The sequence below is a fragment of the Prinia subflava genome, chromosome 5, assembly GCF_021018805.1.
Source record: "Prinia subflava isolate CZ2003 ecotype Zambia chromosome 5, Cam_Psub_1.2, whole genome shotgun sequence".
Lineage (NCBI taxonomy): Eukaryota > Metazoa > Chordata > Aves > Passeriformes > Cisticolidae > Prinia > Prinia subflava.
The window spans coordinates 19,659,885-19,681,332 of NC_086251.1; the positions used below are offsets into that span (position 1 = coordinate 19,659,885).

The 21,448-nt window shown below is 39.3% G+C and overlaps 2 protein-coding genes across 2 annotated transcripts in view; one reads left to right on the forward strand and one right to left on the reverse strand.

The window, feature by feature from the left end:
• Positions 1 to 430: 430 nt before the first annotated feature.
• Positions 431 to 13,081, reverse strand: APIP (APAF1 interacting protein). Its single transcript, XM_063398302.1, is given in 9 exon segments — positions 431 to 884; positions 1,943 to 2,065; positions 2,599 to 2,766; positions 5,308 to 5,443; positions 6,480 to 6,597; positions 7,879 to 7,927; positions 10,645 to 10,745; positions 12,963 to 13,024; positions 13,027 to 13,081. Coding segments are annotated over 8 exon segments (774 nt in total). The 5' UTR covers positions 13,067 to 13,081; the 3' UTR covers positions 431 to 884; positions 1,943 to 1,965.
• A 145-nt stretch (positions 13,082 to 13,226) lies between these two features.
• The window catches only part of PDHX (pyruvate dehydrogenase complex component X), a 33,582-nt gene continuing 25,360 nt past the window's right edge, over positions 13,227 to 21,448 (forward strand). Inside the window, exons 1-2 of the mRNA XM_063398301.1 lie at positions 13,227 to 13,515; positions 19,631 to 19,714. Of these exons, the coding sequence (XP_063254371.1) occupies positions 13,374 to 13,515; positions 19,631 to 19,714 (226 nt within the window). The 5' untranslated portion in view covers positions 13,227 to 13,373. The remainder of the gene's footprint in view (positions 13,516 to 19,630; positions 19,715 to 21,448) is intronic.

Below are 21,448 nucleotides of genomic sequence, written 5' to 3' on the forward strand. Positions count from 1 at the left end.
CCCCTAGCAGAACACAGGGTCAGCTGGCACAGCCTGTCTCAGTTCACCCTCGGGACTGAGGTCTCAATACTCAGTCAGAAAGTTGGTCACTCAAGGCTTACACTGATGCCACCAGGGGACCATTCCAGATTTTGAAAGAAGACACTAAGTGTCATAATTATGTGAGACTGTATTCTAATGAGCAGTTTGATTAAATCTACCTGGGGGGGGACTAAGCAGAGGTCATAAAAAGCTGTTATTCAAAGTTAAGGAATTTTAAGAGGTAAGACCCAGAGCAGTCCCTCAATAACAACTACAAAATACATACTATAAATTCTTCTTATTATAATGACAATTAGGAAAATTTAAAAATAAATATGCTACAGGCTTAATTAAAACAAAACAAAACAAACCCAAACATAAACACAAACATGGTATGAAGGAATCAACATTCCAAACAATGCTTTAAACTTTATTTTCTTTTAATTAAGGGGTTGTCCTTACTTTTTCCCAAAGAATAAAAGCTACAATAACTTTCAGAAATGGAGACTTATTTCAAGTTAAATGATGTAGCATTAGAGCAGGATCAACAAAGGTAAGTTGCTGAAATATAAACTGTTAAGGCACAAAACCAAAATGTGACATTAGCTCTCCAAAGCTTTTCAAAGTATTTTTGCATCTGAATTTTCATTCCTCCTACTGTGGTATTCCACAGGACTTGTAAATTACAATGATTGTTCATTAGTTGGGGTTTTTTTAACTCTCCTTTTCTTCTTGGATGCATTTAACAGTTAAAAGTTCCTGCAGACATTTGTCAATCAGCTGAAGATCAGCACCCCCTTCTGGCTTCAAGAGTGTGGGGTGAAAGCTGGATGGGTGAAAGTTCCCATCATCATATAAGAAACCTGTATAGGAGAAACAAAGTAAAAGCAAAAATATTCTAAAACTTGTCATAATAAATAGACAAAGGAATATTAATGCCACTACAGTAGCCCAACTTATCCAATTGCAGGGGCTCAGGAGTAACTTGATAATGGCTCTCATGGGCCATGAGGTAGCTCTGTGTGGGTGTGGCAGCCAGCGTGTCCTCATCACTGTGGCAGTGGCAGCACCCTAAATACCTGCTAAGGCAGAGGCTCACTGACAGCAAACCTCCTGTCCCACTGCCTCCTCCTCTAGGGTGGGCATAAAGGCTGAGGAGCCAAGTCCTTGTCTGTCCTGGGCTCATGTTGCTTGAGCAAGCATTTGTCATTAGTCTATCCTGTTTAATTACACCACTGCTTTGGTCATGAAATTCTTTTATACTCTCAGTACTGGTACCTTTCAACTCGTATTTTCCAACTCTGCAATGTTATGCTACCACTGCGTTTTGCCATACCAAGCTGTACATTACTTATGTGAGAACTGTTTCAGGTATCCTTCATGTAAAGTACACCCTGATCATTTTATCTATGGGTTTTAACTTCAAAAATTGCTTATGAAAACTCATCATTGCTACAGTAGGAAACTGTGTCACCCCCTAAATGCCCCAACCAACCCACCATATAAGTAACACCACTGAAATGGTCTGAAATCAAACCTGATCCTGCAAGCAGAACAAATGTGGGTGTTCAGACATCTCTGTACAGACCAGCTCACTATGCTCTGGCCTTTTTAGTCCATTGGATTTTCTGGAAATGCTTGATATTATTTTGTTTTAAAAAGAAATCACAATCCATGCTGTACATTGGTACTAAATATGCAACAGACAAATCTAGCTATTAATACATCTATTTTTTTTTTTGGTTGCATTGTGTAGAAAAGGAGCGCTATTTCAGGCACAGATACAACTGCAGCGGTAATGGAGTAGACTGGGGGAAGAGGAGCAATACTGAACTTTCCTGAGTGGGAAAGCAGACTGAAATGATGGTGTCATCTGTAGTTTCTCCCTCCAAACAGATCATCCTTACAGATAAATTCACACCTGGATATAAATGTTGTTGACATTTACAAGATCCCATTTTCTCCCGCTGGATGTTTTGAAGGATCTAGCCCATGCTGCTTCATCTGCACTGCGATATCAAACAAGTAGTCATAACATTCACACCTAAAATAAATAGGAAAAAATGCAATGTAAGTAAAACTCAAGTCTTACCATGTTTTATGAAAATTAGTATTTTCCTTCCTTAAGATTTTATCACCAATGTGACAGTCTGACTGGACAGCTCTATTATTGTTTACTTCCAGTGCTGTGGAATGGAAAGTGCCATTTTGTGACATAATATTGATTTGATACATTTCCATCAGCAGATGAGATGAATTCCAAAAATGGGACTAGGGAGGGCTACACAAACAGTACTGGCAGGTGTCATATAAAAGCAGAGATTGCCTGCATGTTTCATATGAGGAGGGACTTGTTGATTTGTCTGAAAGGAAAATGTTGGCAACCCTATCAGCCAGCACTGATATGAAAGGAAAACCAAGCAATGGAATCATGCATGAATGCATTCCCAAAACCTCCCTATACATGCAGTGAAGCCTTAATATTCTGAATCATTGTCCATGGGCAGGAAATACACATAGCATTAAGTTCATTAAGATCTTGAGGCAAGAGATAGCATATTCCTGAATTGTACTCACATCGTTTTGGCTTTTTCCCATGTCTCTCCCCATACATAAACACCGTGGCGTCTGACCAAGACAGCACAAGAGTCTGGGTATTTTTCCATTGCACGTGCCATTCTCTCCTTGAGATCCTTCTCTTCTGGAGTATTCTCAATAATAGGAACCACTAGGGTATCATCATATCTATAAAAAAAAAGGCATGTTCATGTATTTAAAAAAACCCTTGCTTGTATGTATGAAGCTTTTCCCTAGGAAAGAGATTATCCTCTGACTGTGTAAAATGTTAAATTCCCAGCACTAGATTTTATGCTCTTCTGTTGTGAGTCATACTGTAGCATAAGAATTCTCAGAAAGATCTCTCACTCCCAGACACATATTAAGCTGGCAATACCTGAGCTATACTTGAGGCACAAAAAGAAAACAACACTTTAATCTATTAGGTGTAGCTGTTTATTCCCATATCACTTTGTAGTTAGGTCCCTTTACAACTTTTTCAAACTTTTCATCCTGTACTGGCATCATCTACAAGCTTTACCTCAGATTAAATTATTTAAAAGAACCGTATCATGAAGAAGGAAATGAAGCAGAAAAAATTAATTTAGGTAGGCCAGAAAGCCCCTGGAAGATTGTCCTGCTAAGGCATATAAATAGAAGGTAGAGTCAACACATGAAAAATAAATTCTCTGTGATGGAGTCATTGGTGGGCTACAAGTGATCTTAAGAGAGCCTGAGAATCCCAGTTCCAAAGACAAGATGATGCACGTTACTCAGTGGAACTTGCCTAAGAGTTTCTTCTGAAGGAGGACTGGGATATTTGGCATTGTTTGAGCCTTAATTAACACCAGCAGAAACTTGTTTAAATAGTTTTAATAAGTCCCCAGTTCAGGTTCAGATTTATCATTGAGATCACATAGATATTTCATAAATGGATGCTCGTGGTACTTTCTTTTGTAAAACACAAAGAAAGCAATGATAAAAAAACCCCAACACCAACAGCTTGTATTTTAAATCAAATACTCAAAAGATAAAGTCTCATCCCTTACAGTTCTCAATGCTGATGCTTTCTCAAGGAAGGCTATAAAAATGGTGAATGAAGAAAGCCAGGTGGTATTTGAAGCTTTACTTTGATGCTTACAATTTCTGATCACTAAAATGACACTTGGAGTGTTTGTTACCAATGAGGCCAAATGAGTTAATGGATTGGCTTCCTAGGTTCTGCTCTTTGCTTGAGCTTGGAAGCTGCTATAAATACCATCACTGATTCCTAACCAGGACCATAAGCTTTATGTAAAGAACTAATACCTCAGAGAGGTCCAGAAGACTCTGAATGAGCTAAATATGTGGGATCTCTTTTTTAACTGAAATACAAGCAGCCTACACTTAACCAAACCTTGGTGTAAAGTACCTTGTGACAGTCTGACTTTCAAAGCTGTTTACTACTGATCTAATTCTCCTTCTATGGTAAACAAAGGTAAACCTAGTCTGGGATCACTGGAGTCATATTTAGGCCAACATATACCTTTGATTATTCTACCTGTAGCATTTTCCTAGACAGCTTCCAGAAAAGATTTATGAAACTAGAAACAATATACAATCCCTTTTTTGAAAAGTCCCCTTTGAATCCAAGGTCTCATTTTTCTTTTGAATTCAATGGGGAGACTTGTGTGAGGGAAGTCACTGGAATCAGTCTAGTATGGATGAACATGTGCTTATGAGCCATATAACCTGGAGCTTTGATTTCTTGAGTTTTTCTGGTAAATTAATAAAATGACACAAAAGGAAAACTTGGAGGTATGGAACCAAAAAAATACAGTGTTTCCTGACTAATGTTTAGAAGTGCTTGAGAGTTCAAAATGCATATAAAAAAAATGTTGTGGATTTTTTTAAAACCAGTGTTATTAGACAATTCAATACAAGGGCTTGTATTTTACCACATTAAAAATGCACATGCTAATGGTAACAAGAAAGTAAAGCTGGCAAGTCAACTAAAATGGAATAAAATATGCTTGGGTGTAAAATCACATATGGCTTGCTCCCTTGCCAAAGGGCAATAGTTAGATACAAAAATTAACATCAAAAAGTGGAAAGAATTTAGCATTTTAATTTTGCATCTCCTTGTCACATGTTATATAAATGTTGTTTGCAGATCTCAATTCAACACTCTGTGGGTGGAGACCTCAAAACAAGCCATCACACATAATTTGGAATAACTCAGCACTTACCTCAGAGCTCATCCTTGAAAAGTAATAACATTATCTTTAATGAGCTGTTTATTCTGAATTTTCTTTCAAACTCTGTCAAGTAAATCTGAAATCCTCTACTCTCTTAACATGCCCTAAACTAGCACAGGCAGTGGTATGCAAAGTCCACCCAAATGTAGTTTGTACATGCTATCAATCCAACCTGGTGTTGCTGGCTCCAGTTTCAGCTGAATGTTGTACACATGTGGTAACATCTCAGGATGTAGCTCTTTATTTGGCTTCTTCCTGTAGCTCAACAGATCACAGCAGCCTTGGCACTACAAGATTTTATCTCAGATCTCTTCCACAGGCTTCAGATCTTACAGAAACAGTGGTGACTCACTCATTCCAGATGTCTTTCTAATTCTTATTGCTAATACTTTATATTACAAACCTTCAAGTATATAACTCAAATGACTTGTATTTATATTGCTGAAAAAAATGATCAAATATCATGCCTCATTTCCTAAATATAGAGAAGTACCTGTAATAGCCTCCTGAAGTACACTTCTGGATTCCTTTTATCATCTCCTGATGGGTAATAGAGAACTCACTCCCTGGGTAAAGAAGGGTAGCCATAACAGCAGCCTTGGAATGTGTATGGATCACTGCGCCTGCCCCTAAGAACAGAAAAAGAAAATTTAGAATAATTTCAAAATGTGTCTATTAAGAAAATTTTATTTACGTACTTGATTAATTTCCCTTGATTAGGCATCTTAGCAAATGGTGATCTGCTGTATGAGAGGAAAAAATATACAGCAACCCAAATAAAGCTATGAGGCAACTACTCACATACAAGGGAGATAATTATGGATTGTCTTAGGACACTAGTGATAACTTTGTTCGTGACAAATTCCAGGAGAGACATTACTTGTACATTTTTTTACATTCTGCAATGACTGAGACACTGTTAATTTTATCAGAGTTCTGAGGTTATAAAGAATTCCCAATTTGTGAAATGAAAGTTTAAAGCCTCTTATTTTCTTTTTTATGTTTTCTTCAATTATCTGCTGATTCCCTGAAAAAAAATTCATCATTATCTTATCGTGTCATGATGGAAAGATAGGTAGGCAATTATAATCTACTTATAAAGATGCAATGTTGCTATTCCTTGAATACACATGCAAGCTGCTTGTGCAGGATGACCAGAGGAGACTCCCTAAATCCTTCCTAAAATAAAAGATATACATCAAAAACGTCAAAACATCAACATCAAAAGCTATTACTGTGTACCTGCAAAAGAAATGTTTCATACTGTTTTCACCTATTTCTAATTTATAACTGTTAATCTCAGCCAATGGATGCAAAAGGATTTAAACTGTAATAGCTGAATTGGCAAAACCACTGATATAAAACTGATGTAATCCCGGGCTTCCCCTGCAACCTACCAATATTCTGCACTAAAAATCAGTGCTGAAAACATGATCACAGGCACAGCTACAAGAGAAAATTAAATTGCAAGTGATACTGAGAGGATGTTACTATGGATTATATACCACTCTATATATACACCTTTGCAAATCAATTTATTTCATAGTTTCATGTTTATTTCACTGTAACTTGTATGTATAAGGAATATGGTACTGAACAGCAATTTTGTGGATGTACATATAACAGTGTTTCAGTCACTGCTGAACTGCAAAGATTGCTACATACCTCTCATAGTGTAGGCATTCATAAAAAGAGGTGTGCACTGGCTTTTCTTTAGTTTCTTGTGCAGTGGAGGACCACTGATGTCCTGTTCATTCATGTCACAAACAAACATATCTTCTGGCTGTAGGAAAAAAGAAATTATTTTGATCTGTGATAGTTTCATTTGTTATTTGCCTTCAAAGAGTTTTGTTTTCCCTCTAGGGAAACAAATATATACAAACATGTATTTAATACAGAATGTGATTTTAACTTTGTAAATGCTGTAATGCTACACATTTATTCCAGCTTCTAATAGTACTTGCTGACATTGTGTAATGGAAATTAATATTAAGTATTCTTTTTCCTCAGAGTGATGCCATGCAGATATTTGTAAAACCACAATTTTCTCAGAAAGGAGATAGTGTAGCTCAGTAATAAGAATAGATCAAAAAGAAAAGTAGTAACTGATTCAAAATAAGAAATGTAGATGTACTTTTCCTTCCCTACTTAAAAGAAATAACAAAAAACATGAGTTAAACTTAAAAATAATACATTTAACTTGTAGAACTACTTATGTTTAAACTTTGTTTTAGTAGCTTTACATGAATATCACCTTTGCATCAATTAGCTATTCATAATAGTACAAAGAATTGTTCAGGACAGTAATAAAAATTTAATGTTATTTTAAAAATCAGCAGAAAATACAACTGTGGATTTCCTCGCTGACTGCTTAATTCTCTGTTACTGTGAGCAGAGACCAGACTATCGTGGTTATCTTACATACCTCTGCCTGCCTTACTTCTCCACATCCCCAGCAAACACTGCTGTGGGACCCCAATTTCCTATCAGTGAGGAAATTCCTTTCACTCGTCACTGTATTTATCATCAGATTTATGAGACAACAAATCCTTTCGATGTATTACTCTATTCTGGGGGAATAGAATAGAGCTGTCCCCTCCTCTTATATTTTTGGTTTTTTTGGAAAGCAGACAGATAGACAAGGTCACCTTTTCAAGGGGAGAGCCCAGTTATTTACTGAGAATATCAAGACAAATATTTGCAATCACTCAAATGAAAACAATCATCGATGAGGTGTTAATGTCTGTTTACATGGGTAACTTGAAACTGTAGCCAGGCAAGTATAGCCAACCAAATCTGACAAAGAATAAAAATGGACTGGAGTAATGCTCCCCTCTCACACTGCTTTGTGTTAATTCAAAGCAAGGAGAACATCAAGACTAATCTACACTGGCCACTGAAACACATACTGGCTTGCTATGACAGTGGAGTAGGTAGAAACCATCAATTGTTTCAGTACTGTATAACAAGTTTGTAACTTCACAGAAGGAAAATGAATCTCTAAACAAAGGCACTTTCACCCATCTCAAGATGAGCTCTGAGGTAGAAGCACAGTTTAACACACCTGTATTCTTTCCTTCTGGACTCCTGAAGGAGCGATGTAGATTTCATCCCTAGGGTAAGTTGCAGATGAGAAAAGTCAGTAAACACAGTTGGGCAATGACTGTTCCACTGTACAGGCACTCAAGCTCTTGAGCCACTGAAAAGGAAATAGCAAATCTAGACCCTCACAATTTAAAAACTTTCTTGCTCTTTCCATACACTGACAGGTAGATAGTTTTCAAAATAAAACAAAATGGTACAAGGGCAAATAAAATCTAACTTGCAGGGGTACAAAACCCTGCTTTCAACTTGACAGATATCTGAAACACATGTAAGAAGTGCAGCCTTATTTTTCCAACAAAGAAAAACAGTCTCTCCCTGCAGCAACTCAAACCCCTAGAATTCAGAGTAAAATTAAATGAGAAATTGCAAGCAGATGACAAGGCAAGTGACAAAACCATTACATAAAAATCCATGAGCTACCCATAAACAGTAATAATTATCTGCAACATTCAGCATTGTAAATACTTTCTTTAACTGTGCAGGTCCATGTTTATTTGTGTTGATAAAGAGATAGCACTAATTCAGTGCAATTAAAGGACTGAAATTTAAGTAGAAGTGTGCCACTTTCTGCAAGGACTACACGAACAAAAAACTGTAAAAAACTGATTGAAACGAAAATGATTTCAAGATGGTACTGCATTATTTTCATTATCAGCAAAAAACCCCCAACTAGATTCTCTCTCTGAATTGCAATCACTATTTGGCTCCAGCAGTCACGTATTAAATTCAGGTGCACAGAGACATCTAGTGAATAATTAGTCAAGTTACAGACACATTTCCTATGGACCATGGGATCTTTGTATTTCTGGACAAGAATATTGGAGCTGGTGAAGGGTCTGGAGCACAAGGTGAGGTTGGTGTCTTCTTCCAGGTAATCAGCAACAGGACAAGAGCAAATTATGTGAATTTGCATCAGGGGAGGTTTAAGCTGTATATTAGAAAAAATGTCTTCACTGAAGGAGTTACCAAGCATTGGAATGGGCCCCCAGGAAAGCAGTTGGCTCACCATCCCTGGAAGTTTTTGAAAGACATTTAGGCATGGTGCTTAGGAATGTGGTTTAGTGGAGAACTTGGCAGTGCTAGGTTTACGTTTGGACACTGATGGTATTAAGGATTTTTAACAACCTAACAATTCTGTGATTTTAATTCTTCCAAAAATAAAACTCTTATGAGGATGTACTATTCACAGCGTTAAAATGTCTCTGAAGCACAGAAAAATGTGGCTTTATCATATTTGTAATTTTTGACATTCATGAATTAACACTGCTGGCATTGCATTAGTTTAGTCTTGATTCATTTGCATGAGCAAGAAGAGAAATCAAGTGGTAAATTCAGTCACTTATGACAATTTTTCTCAAATCAGAATTTTTTATTTTTTAGCGCTTAACCAGAAAGAGAAAATCTGATGACAAAATAGTCTTCAAATACAAAATACCTCACAAAGAATTCTACATCCAGTTTTAATATGCTGTGCCAAGTCAAAATTGGCATTTTTTTTCTTGATAGTTGATATGAACTGCACAATGAGTAAGGCTGATTAAGATTAGCTGGTAAAAACAGTTGTTATATTTGAATCAAATTTCAACTGTTCTTTTATATTTTCCTTTCTAAAAATGCCAAATAAACATGCTATAGGACTGCTAAGGAAAACATGTTACTGTATTAGTGCATTCTCTGATAATGCCATTTGTCTTGCCACAACCATCAGGGGTTGCACTGGAATGATAAAGAAAATAGGCTACGTTTAACTACTGATGACAAATTAGTGCTAGAAAGATCTTCCCACAGACAACTTCAAAAACAAGAATTTACCCTCTTTTCATTCATCTCATTATTACTACTGTTGTTGCTTTGCTTGCAAAATCAAACAGGGAGGTGAAAAGATTTGCACAAAATCCAAACAGCTCAAGTATGAGCATTTAGGGTCTTTTATTCATATATATATTTATAATGCATATTTGAATAGAAATGGCTGTTTGTGCATGCATGCAAGTGTATACCAGAAAAATGACAGGTCAGACACTTTCAAGACCATGTCACAACCTTGTGACTGGGTACGGAATTGCAGGCTCTGTGCAAGGCTTTTTGCAGAATGAGGACTTATCTTTTTTCAGTGGCCACTGAGAGGAGCTCTGTTTCCACTGAAAGGATTGGAGATTATGAATAGGCAAGCAAATTAAAACACACAGTGGTGCTTCTTTGTAGGAGATACAGATCAAAAATTGTTGCTGTTACCTGTTGTGCTTTAATTATATGTAAAGTATTTGTCTCCTTAGAAATTACCTCCAAAGAACAGTAATTTCCTTCTTAGTGGAAATATCTGGCCTGCAAAATGTCCAGGGTGAGATTGATCTTATTTAACCACATGCATTTGAAAGCTGTGTGCCTGATGTAACCCATGTTAAATTCCATTCCAGTGAAATGAAAAATGGGAAACAAATTGTTTGTTAAAGACAATTCATCTACCTTAAACAAAGGTAGGAAAATGGGTAGGGGTAAGGTCACTCTCTGAAGCTGTCTCTCTCCACTGAAGGGTCTGCAATGATTAATTCAGACTATTCATCTCCCTCCTGTATGGTTAAATTTGGCATACTGTTCATTTCCCCCTCTAACTTCTTGCTCACTCTTGACTTGCAAACATTTCTCATGGAACTGAAACGCCCTCACCAACCACTAAACACAGCCAGCCTCTCTCTCACCACCACATCATTTCATCATTACTTACCCAAGTTTCAAGCTGATTCCTCCACCAGTTCCTGTTACCCAGCCTAAACCATAAAACAGCCTACAAAGCTCTGGGATAAGATTCCTTGGATGTAACCCATCCTAAAAAGAAATTAAATAAATGAATGAAAAATCATCAGAAACACCTCAAACGTAAGAATTTAAGCTCTCCAACTGAGTTTAAAGGATTAGTACTTTCATACTGCAGCAAAATGGCCTAATTTATGCTAATGAACTTTAATTACAAAATAATTGCATGTTTACACAATGCCCTTTATGCTCTGCCAGGGACATCACAAACAAACAAAACCTCCAAATAAGGTGTATATCTGACTATCCTTCACAGGAAATCTAAAATTTATTTGAGTGGCCCATAGATATTTCACCATCAGGATTATGTAATGGACTATTGCACAAAAAATGGGAAAATAAATGCAACTAACATGATCTATTTTTAGAAGGTTGACTAACAGTTTTCCTATTAAATCAGTTTTTCTGTAGGTTTATTTTGCTTGATTTACAACTTTCAGTAGAACAGACTTTATTAGCCAATATATATTTTTAAACACCACTCAAAAATACCACAGAAAATACATGCAAATTATTTTATGAACTTTACATTCCTACATTTTTAGAACACAAAGTTACTTTACAGGTATTTAGTCAGAAGGCAAATTACATTATTTTAGTATTTCTTTAGAAGGAAAAAAACCACCTTGTATTTTTTCCATATTCCATTGTTTATTACATTAGTATCCATATCTATACATTAACAAAGGTATCTCTGGTGTCAGATCTGTACCTACATTACCACAGTAAAACAGCTGCTTTTATGGTGTGCCTTTTTTATAGGATTCATTTTTTTCTTGCAGTAACTAGCAGCTTTAAAAGTTTTTCTTAAATGACAAATAATTAGCCACTTTACTGCTCACATTGGTCATTAAGACCATCAAATAACATTTCCAAGAAAAATATTTTGTTTAGCAGCAAGAATCCTCAATAGGGGGGGAGTATTTTGTCAACACCCACAGAAGGGTGAGAACAAAAGCAAAAGCAGCACACAGCAAAAATGGTAGGCAGGTGGTTACTTGGTGCCACTACCTTTGCTGAAATGTTCAGAAAGAAGTGCTTCCAGGTGGTGTTGGACTTGCAGAACTAAGGGTGGGGAGGCAGCAGGGAACAGGAGCATGAGGCACTGATTCTGAGACAGGAGACTGGGAAGGTGAATTACTGGAGATGGGCACATTTGACAATGTTTGGAATCTCCTCCTCTAACCCCATCTTCACAATCTCAAATGACAGGGAGTCACAAGATTTGTTCTCCCTTACCAAAGATCATGGACATGCAGAAGATGGTCTTTCACCTCTATGACAATGTTTTATCTATTATGACAACTCAAACTGCTGCTTTCTTTTAGCTTTGTTTTGGTTTGTTTATGATAAATTAGATTCTTTCCCTCTTTCCTGACACGTTATCTAGGCTGTTGCTACCCCTCATCTCCCTGCTGTCAGTTCATGCTGGGTTTGCAGCACGGGCTGGTTTCTCCACCAGTGTCACGTACAGACTGCAGAGGAGTTCTGAGCCTTGTCCTGGCGATGCTTCCCCATGCTCAGTGTTACTGTGTTTGATGAAGCACAGCACTTCCAGCTCGTGTTCTGGTTGTGATGATACATAAAACCCCAATCAAAGACCAATTCAAGAAAACCAAAAGAAACCAAACCACAAAACAAACCCAAACAACCCCAGTTAACATAGAAAGAGCCATGAGTCCTGTAGATGCAGCCAGACTGACAGCTGGCAAGATTCTGGAAACTGTACTAAATTTTGTAACATGCTTATACAGGACCACAGAATAGTTAGGGTTGGAAGAGACCTTTGGAGATAATCCAGTGCAATCCCCCTGCCAAGGCAGGGTCACCTAGAGCAGGTGACACAGGAAAGCCTCCAGCTGGGTTTGAAATGTTTCAGAGGGAGACCCCACGGCTCCCTTGGGCAACCTATTCCAGTGCTCTGCCAGCCTCAACGCAGAGAAGTTCATCCCCGTGTTGAGGTGGAACTCGTGGTTTAGCTTACGGACACTGCTCCTGGAACGCTGGACACTGAATCCGCCCGATCTTGCTGGCTGAATTTGCCCCTGGCCGCCAGGGCACACTGCCTGCTCACAGTCAACTTGGCATCCGCCAATACTCCCAGGACCCCCTCACTTATCAACTGCGAAGCTGCTGGCTAACTCCCACAGTTCAAGGGCAGCCTCGTCCCGCTTGGCGGGCCGCTCTCGGAGCGCTGGGGGGGCCCCGCCGTCCCCCGGCCCTCGTTACCTGCGCCGCGTCCCCGCCGGCGGCCGCCATGGCGCGGCCAGCGCGGGGTCCTTGCTCGGGGGCTCCTTTGGGGGCCGCGCGGGCGCCTGCGGAGCGCGGGGCATCCCCCGGCCGTGGGCACCGAGCCCAGCCCCGGCGGGCGGGACGGGGAGGGCACCCGGGAGCGGACAGTGACTAGAGGGGATGAGGGTGCGCCCGGGGACGAACAGGCGGGCTGGGCGCGGGTGTCCGCGTGGTTGCACTTGCCCGTGCCTGGGCTGATCGAGGCGGCCAATCCCACGGCAGGTGCCGCGGGAGGGGCCGGCGGGGCGCGGGGGTCGGTGAAGCCCCGCGGCGCTGGGCCCGTGCCGGGTTATTTCTGCTCAGGCAGGCGGCGGGCAGCCCCGCCGCGGTCGGGGGGTGGGGGGAAAGATGGCGGCGTCCCTGTGGCTGAGCGGCGGCGGGGAGCGGCTGCTGCGGCTGCTGCGGGCCGGGCGCTCGGCGCTGGGCGCGGGGCTCTCCCGGCCCGCCCGGGCGGGATGGAGGCACCTGCATGGCACCCGGGAGCTGCTGGGTGAGTGGCGGGCGGGTGCCGTGCCCTAGGTGTGTCTGCGGGGACGTGCGGCGGAGGGAGGTCTGAGAGGTCGGGCTGGATGTCAGGCACGCTGCAAAGCGCCTCTACAGCTCCCCTGGGCAGGGGAGAGAACATACAGCAGAAGGGTCACGTATGGAGACAAGGACGGGGAGAGGACAGTGCTGTCAGGGGCAGAGCAGAAGTTCGGGGATACTAATGGAGTTTATTGCCAATCAAAATCAGAGCAGCATAAAGCCAAGGGGGAAGCCCCAGCCCACCTTTCCTTCACTCTGCTCTGGCTTCGTCCTTCCAGCCGCGCAGGGAGACGGCGGTGAGGGTTCCGGCCAGTTCATCCCGTGTCGGCAATGCCGCTGCTCAGGCGCAGCACTCGGAGTCCTTCCCCTGCTCCAGCGTGGGCTCCCTCCCGCGGGACACAGTCCTCCGTGAGCCTCTGCTCCGTGGTGTGGGCGAGCAGCGAGGCTGTGGCGGGGAAAGGCGAGCGGAGCGGGGCAGGGACCCGCGGGCACCCCCGCGCCCAGAGCCGCCGCTCCCGGGGCGCTTGGGATGGGCTCGGAGGTGCTGGAAGCACACCGGGATGTGCACGGGCTGAGAGGAGACAGCTCGGAGAGAGGTGTGAGAGTTAGTAAAGAAAGAAAGCAAGAAATTGAAATCTAAGAGAGGAAAATAAATTAGGCCTTCAAATATGTAAATATTTTGTTGTGGGTAAGGAAAAGTTCTCACCATTGAAAACAAGAATGTGTTTCTTGGTATAGCTAAGCACTGAAAGTTTTTTATTTGGTTAGTTTGGTCTGTGTTTGGCAATTCCACCACATTTCTGTCATCTTACTCTCCTGGTAATGTTTCAAGTAACTGGAGAAGGGTGTGTGATGTGTCTTTTATGTAATTCTATTTGGGTTTTAAATGGAAAAATAGAGTTTATTTATTGCATGCCTAGCATCCTGTCCTACATGGAAGTCAAGGAGTGAGGTTATGACAATGCCCTTTCAAGATGTATTTCTCAGGAGTTTCTTGTTACACAATTATCAGGCAGATCATTTACCCTTCCATGTTTTCCTCGAAGAGATGTGGGAAGAGCAATGAATCCTGAAATGAAATGTGATCTTTCCCTAGTTGCTCTATAAGTTATGACTTGTAAAACATTTATACAATGATCAGGTGCATTGTTATGAGGTCCTGGTGTGATGCTGAGCATGAAACACCTGAACTGTTTGGGGTATAAGAGCACTTACAAAAAAGTGAGCCTTCATTAACCTCATGTAATAAAACTCAATAGTAGTTCAGAGATGGTTTAATCATTGTGGTTTAGACCTCAACATTCCCTTTCCAGCACTGATTGCCTTTGCTGCTTTGCAGTATGAAAATCTTTTCCTTTGTGAAACCTGCTGTGTGTAATACAGGAAAGTCTATGCCTTTCTTGAAATAAATGTGTTTTGTTTCCAAATTTTATTAGAAAAAGCTTGCTTCTTTCTACATATAATAGTATTCAAATGTGATATAATGCAAGATAAGCTACTCCTAAATTTGTCTTATTATTTAACTTCCTAAATAACTCTGTCTACAGTCCTCCAGACAATTGTGTTTTTAATGTTGAGAGTACTTAATATATAGCTGGAGTTAGATTACTAAATTTGGACATGCAAATGACTAAAATATTTTCATTCCTTACGGTAAGCTTTAAAGTGCTAGGGTGGATAGATCACACCTTTAACTCATTCAGGCTTTCCTCATTCAACCCTTCCAGTGTATTTACAGCTTTTCAATGTGGTGTGTATTTTGGTGACACCATTTTTCTTAACTTTATAGTTGCCTCTGAAATGAAAGATGAGAAGTTGTAACTTCTGTGGTAAAATACAGCTCATTTGGACATAAAACTCATTCGTGGCTCCTAGTCTGACAATGTAAATTTAAGTAAATTTTATTTTAGTATTACTTTTATTTCTCTGCTTTTCTCTTTCTGAAAAAGCCACTGTTTGAAGTATTGGTTCATGTGGATCTAATTTTTCATGTCTCATGAAAAGTTTTGTTTCTTTCTATGTTTCTGTCCTTGTTTGTGGTGCTGGTAGAGGAAAAGTTGTTCTGCACACTTAAAACAATTCAGAATGGAATTCCTAGTTTGTTGGTCACAGAGAAAGAGGAAAAAGAGAAAATAGAATAGTAACCTCTTTATATTAGAGTGTGTAATTTTTTCCTTTTTTTTAATGTTTCATAATCTTATCATTGTTGTTAAGTTGCGGTGCATTTTTAAATTTTCTACTGACTACAGAGTGTGTGTAGGAAGTTATGAAATATCTCCTGGTGGGACAGGTTAAAAATGCACTGAATCCCTTCATGGAGAGGGAAGGCAGCAGAAATGTTCCCAGATTCAAGTTGAGGATTAAATGTGTCACCAAGAACGAATTCCCTTGGATACACAGACATACGCTGTCATTAAAATAGCAGTTTCTTGTTCATATAAAGTTTGTTTGGGTTCTTTTTAACTCTTCCTCCTTTTATATTCAGATAATTGATGTGTAATAACACAGTTGCTGTTGATAAAAGTAAAAATCTGTGGGTGGTGACTGGAAGTTCAGAAGTTTTGCTTGCTTATGATTCTAAATTCTAATATGCCCGTGAGCTTATTCTTTGAGATTCTGTGCAAATTGCCAGAGATTTTTGCTGAGCCACAATTGCAAAGCAACAATGTTTACTTCCCAAGATGCTTGTAAGGGCTGCCTGTACAGTGCAACTAACTTGCATTAATGTGGTGATTCCTTTTACTATCCCCCTTTTCAATATAATGAGGGCAAATCATGTTTGGTGAAGGTAATTCTACATTGTAAGGTTGCTTTTCTTTGAGGAGGCGCATTTAAGTCTGGTTTTTGCATGTGCGTGGTCATTAACTAAAAAGCCATTAAAACAGCTCAGAAAGACTCTTGTTTTGGCTGGTGTTCTCCTGTACCTCATGCTGAACGAGGCTCTTAATTGCAACAGCACTGAACTTCTCTAAGCATGAGCCTCCCTGGGCATAAGCGTTAAATGGATGCACAAGGTCCTGTCTTCTGCTTTGTATCCAATTTTATTTATTTGTTTGTCCATTTCATAGCTACTTGCTGGTGAGTTCCTCTTCTAACTTGATGAAAGGACCAGAATGGATTGTATGTTTTGTGGTAGTTGCTTATAGCATTGAAGGGAAAATGTTACAGTGGCACAACTTTGTTGCTCACTTTTATATTTGTGCCAAAGTATGAAGCATGTTCTGGGAAATGGATCAAGTACCTCTTTATGGAAGAGAAATGTGAACAACAGTGTTTAAAAATTAATTTTTTCATCATTAAAACTGTGGATTATTTTCCCTTTTTTAAATGAGGTCTGCCCACTAGTTCTCAATAATCCTAGATAGTTGTGGGATATGACTTCAAATAATGTTTTAATTGTCAAAGTCAGACTTGTCAAGTTAGACTAATGAAACTACCGACACTTTTTTGCATCCTGTAATGTATCATATAATGTATAATGTTTTCTACTTGCTGTTATTGAGAAATTATTTTTGAGTAAATATGTATAGTAGAAGACAATTGTGAACTCATACTTTAATTTGTCAATCATACTTCAAATTCTACAAAATTTTATTTGGTAAATGAACACAGATAAGCATTCACATACATAACATAGTTCCTTTTTCTGTATATTAGTCCTAGATGAAAAGTTGCAAGGAACTTTTTAAAGAAAATGCATGGAGATAATTCAGATGGGAATTGTGAGTGTTACAAAGAACATTGTCTGGATGCATTTCTAAACATGACAGTCATGACTAATATTAAACTGAAACTACCATGGAAAGACTGAGACAAAAAATGTGTATTTTCTCATGCAGTCTTCTGGGAACATCAACCATGCAATTGAGCTTGTTTCCACAAAACTCAAGAGTTTTGGGTAGCGTGATCCTGATTGTGTTGCTGTCTTGGGGGCTTTAGGGAATAACTAACTCACTTTCTGTTTTTGGTGCATTTTAAAATGTCAGGATCATTGATGGTTGCTTAGCTCATTAGAGGTTTGCTACAATGTTTCCATTTCACATTTTTAAAAAATTATAGAGTGGTTTGGCTTGGAAGGGACCTTTAAAGGTCATCTAGTCCATTCCCCCTGCAATGAGCACGGACATTTTCAATAGACCAGGTTGCTCAGAACCCCATCCAACCTGACCTTGAATGCTCCCAGTGAAGGGGCATCCACCACCACTCTGGGCAGCCTGTTTCTGTGTTTCACCTTTGTCATTGCAAAAATCTTCCTTACACCCAGTCTAAAGCCTCCCTCTCAATTCAAACCATTACCTCTTGTTCCATTGCTGTTGGCCCAGTTTAGAAGTCTGTCCCCATCTCTCTTAAAAGCCCCCTTTAGTAACTGTTGAAAGACTGCAATAAGGTCTCCCTGGAACCTTCAATTCTCCAGACTGAACAAGCCCAGCTCTTTGATGTTTCTTCATTCAAGAGGTGCTCCCTCCCTCATCATTTTTGTGGCTGTTCTCTGGATCCCCTCTAACACATTCATGTCTCCTATGCTGAGGACTGAGGAGCTGGAAGCATTTCTCCAGGTGGGATCTTAGCAGAGCAGAGTAGAGAGGCAGAATCACCACCCTCGACCTGCTGGCCACACTGATTTTTATGTGTCCCAGGCTATGTTTGCCTTCTGGTGTATGAGCCACAACCTGCCACATGACAGCTTTTCATCTGCCAGTACCTCTAAGAGACTTGTCACCAATGTCCATGGGGGCATTGACATGATGACCACTATGCTCTGGATCCAGCCCATTCCTCACCCATAAACAGTCCACCTGTCAAATCCTTATTTCATGGACTTACAGAGAACAGTGTTGTAAGTCCAGAGGGGTGACATCTATAGCCTTCTTTGCTCACTGGTGTAGTCATTCTGTCATGTAAAGCCACTAGGTCAGTGAGGCAGGACTTGCCCTTGGTGAAGCAATTCTGGCTGTCCTGAATCACCTCCCGGTCCTCCTTAGCACTGCTTCTGGAGAAAAAAAAAAAAAAAAAAAAAAAGGGCAAGTAAAAAAGCTAGAAGGATTTTGAGCTGAAAAGCAGATAATAAGGAAAAAAATTATTAATTTCAAAGTGTTTCTTTTTAGCTGTTTCTGACTACTCGCAGCAATACAGCAAATGGGAGAAATGTGCTGTTGTTTACTATTGAACAACAATCCTTAATTCTGAGTATTAGAGAAAAGGGAATGTGAAGCAGAAATGAATCTTTCTGTTATAAACAGTGTAGCTTCTATGTGTCTATTTCAGTTTTGTAACTGAACACAAATTCAGACATAGTAGTTCAAGAAAGAGCCTCAAAAATCAGGTACTGGAAAGCTGCATTTACAAAACTGATCTGAAAAGATGGGGTTTTTTTGGCCTCATAACTATATTTAAAAGTTCAGAAAGGTTGTATCTCTCGTGTCAATGTCAGAATACTCCTTTGGTATAGAGAATCAGATAATAAGAGGTGTAATTTTCTGTGAAGCCAAGGACTGTGCTGCATCTTGAATTCTGCTCTCAGAAAAATCCCACTACCATGGCACACAGTTGCTGTAACACAGTGCTGCTTCTGCATATGGGTTTACTGAGCCAAGATGAAATCAGTGAAACTTGAAGGATATAGTTTTCTAGTAAAAAGGATAAATAAACATTTAAAAAGTTTATCAGTGAAAGAGGTAGATCGCCAGTGTCTGGAATACTAGGTTCACAAAGGCTTTATTAATTTAAAAGAGATGCTTTAATTTCGGAAAAAATTTGCAGCCTGAGTCAAGGAGGAGAAGGACGAGAGGAGAAAGGAGGATGTAGTGCTTTTGGTGGATTTCAAGATGATCAACAAAACTTCAGGTCTAGGAATTCAGGGTTTGTGAATTTCCATTTCTCTTGTAGTGTGCCTTTTTTTCTTTGAGCCCTTTGGTGGGCATGCTTGTAAGGTTTTTAAAAAAAGAGCATCATAGTGAATCTTTTGTTCAATTATCTTTCAGATTCATGCACTTCTAGTTTCATTTGTGTTAAGCAGTTAACTGAGAAAAAAATTATACTGAAAAATACTCAGTTGAGATAACCACGTGCTTGTTTTGCAGGTACACCTGGTATTAAAGTTCTTATGCCTGCACTTTCTCCAACAATGGAAGAAGGAAACATTGTGAAATGGTTAAAAAAGGAAGGTAAGAGAGCATTTTCTCATTTTCTGTAGTTTTTCAGCTATGTAAATCTAGTCTGTAAAAATAATTCCTCCTGGTTATAGATCAGTATTTTGAAGCAAAGTGTTTGGTGTATGGATGCTGTCATCATGAACTATACCTGCTTTGAAATTGTTCATTCTTGAAATGTTTTTTGCTTAATTGTCTTCCAAGAGGTTGCATTGATCATAGTTTTGAAAAACTTAGGCTGTTCCAGAGTGTGTGTGTGTGCTGTTTTTAATTCCCAGTGTTGTCATGGTGCTCTGTAGCTTTGGAAGTCAGAGAGCCATTGATTTTAGGGAGGGTCTCTCTTTCATTATTCTGCTGTGGTATGGAATACCATGAAAGATACGATATTTCTGAATATCTTTTTAAATATCTTAATCATAGTCTACAGTTAAAACTGAGAAAAATTTAAATTACTTTCATAACCCAAAAGAACCCAAACTGAAAACCAACCTGCTCATCCAAAAAAAAGCCTGAACTCTGTGCTCTGACCACTGTGTGCTTAAAATAGTTTGGACCAACTGGATAAAAAGTCCGTCAGGTTTTGTCTTCACATAGGTTGTATGTAAACGAAAAATGATCTGTGGAAGAGTCAGCAGTTCCTGTTCTGTCAGGACACCGTTGTCCTGTTTACTCCTACCCTGTCCCTTCTTCAATTTAATATTAAACTTGAATTTTGACTGTAGTTTTGGATTCCAGGTAGCTGTTGTCCATGGGATGCATTGCAGGGTTTTGGATAGCAATAGGAATATGTCTTGTTCACAGGCATTTTTAGATTTCCTAAAGAGATGAATACATCTGCAGGAAAACACCTTAAAGCTTATTATCTTTGACAGACACAGTTTGGATAGCTAAACGTGTTTTGACTACTGTGCCTAGATAAGCCTTTTCCTTTGGCTGATCCTTTCAAGTGCTGATCCAGCTTCCATTATTGTGCTACTGCACAGCTTTGCTCTCCTACATTTTGAATCCATTTTGAGAGGTGGCTGGAAGACAGCTTCTTGCTCCGGTAGTGGACTTGGCCTTTCACTCGTGAAACTTTTAGTAAGAATTTGTGCAGAATTTACTGGGAACAATTCAGAAGTTTATGTCTATCAAAAAAAATTGCACTGTAGTTCTTGAAACTTGAAGCTTCAGTTAATCAAGTCTAAGATGGTGCAGAGAGGAAAGAATGATCCGAAGTGCTTTTTGTATTCATTAGTTGTCAATAATTGTAAAACATTAAATATCAACAGTAGCCTTTTACAGTAATTATAGCATTCAGAATTGCAGGAGAAAGCAAAGAGAACGTTAGGAGTTGAAGTAGATTCCAGTTTGTTCCCTAACATGAATGATCCACTTTCCTCATAAAAAAGTGTTAGAATGTAAAAGCTATGCAAAGTTTTTTCTCAGTCTTTCCACTAGCCTTCTATCCTAATGTGAAAGAAAAGAAAGCTTAACATGTGTATTTCAATTAAATTAAAATCAAATCTTAATTCATGATTAGACTTTAAAAGAAAATTATTTTAATATTTTTGAGAAAGAAGACCAAAGCCAAATATAGTATTTTATCTTATTGTCCACATCTATGACTCTAATTAGTTCTTATCAATACTTCTGTTTCCTCTGAGAGTCTAGACAATACACATAAAGACAATATTTAAAAGAAACAAGATAAATTTTGAAGAAAATAGTGAACTGATTTAATGCTTACACACCTCTTTGTAAGGGATG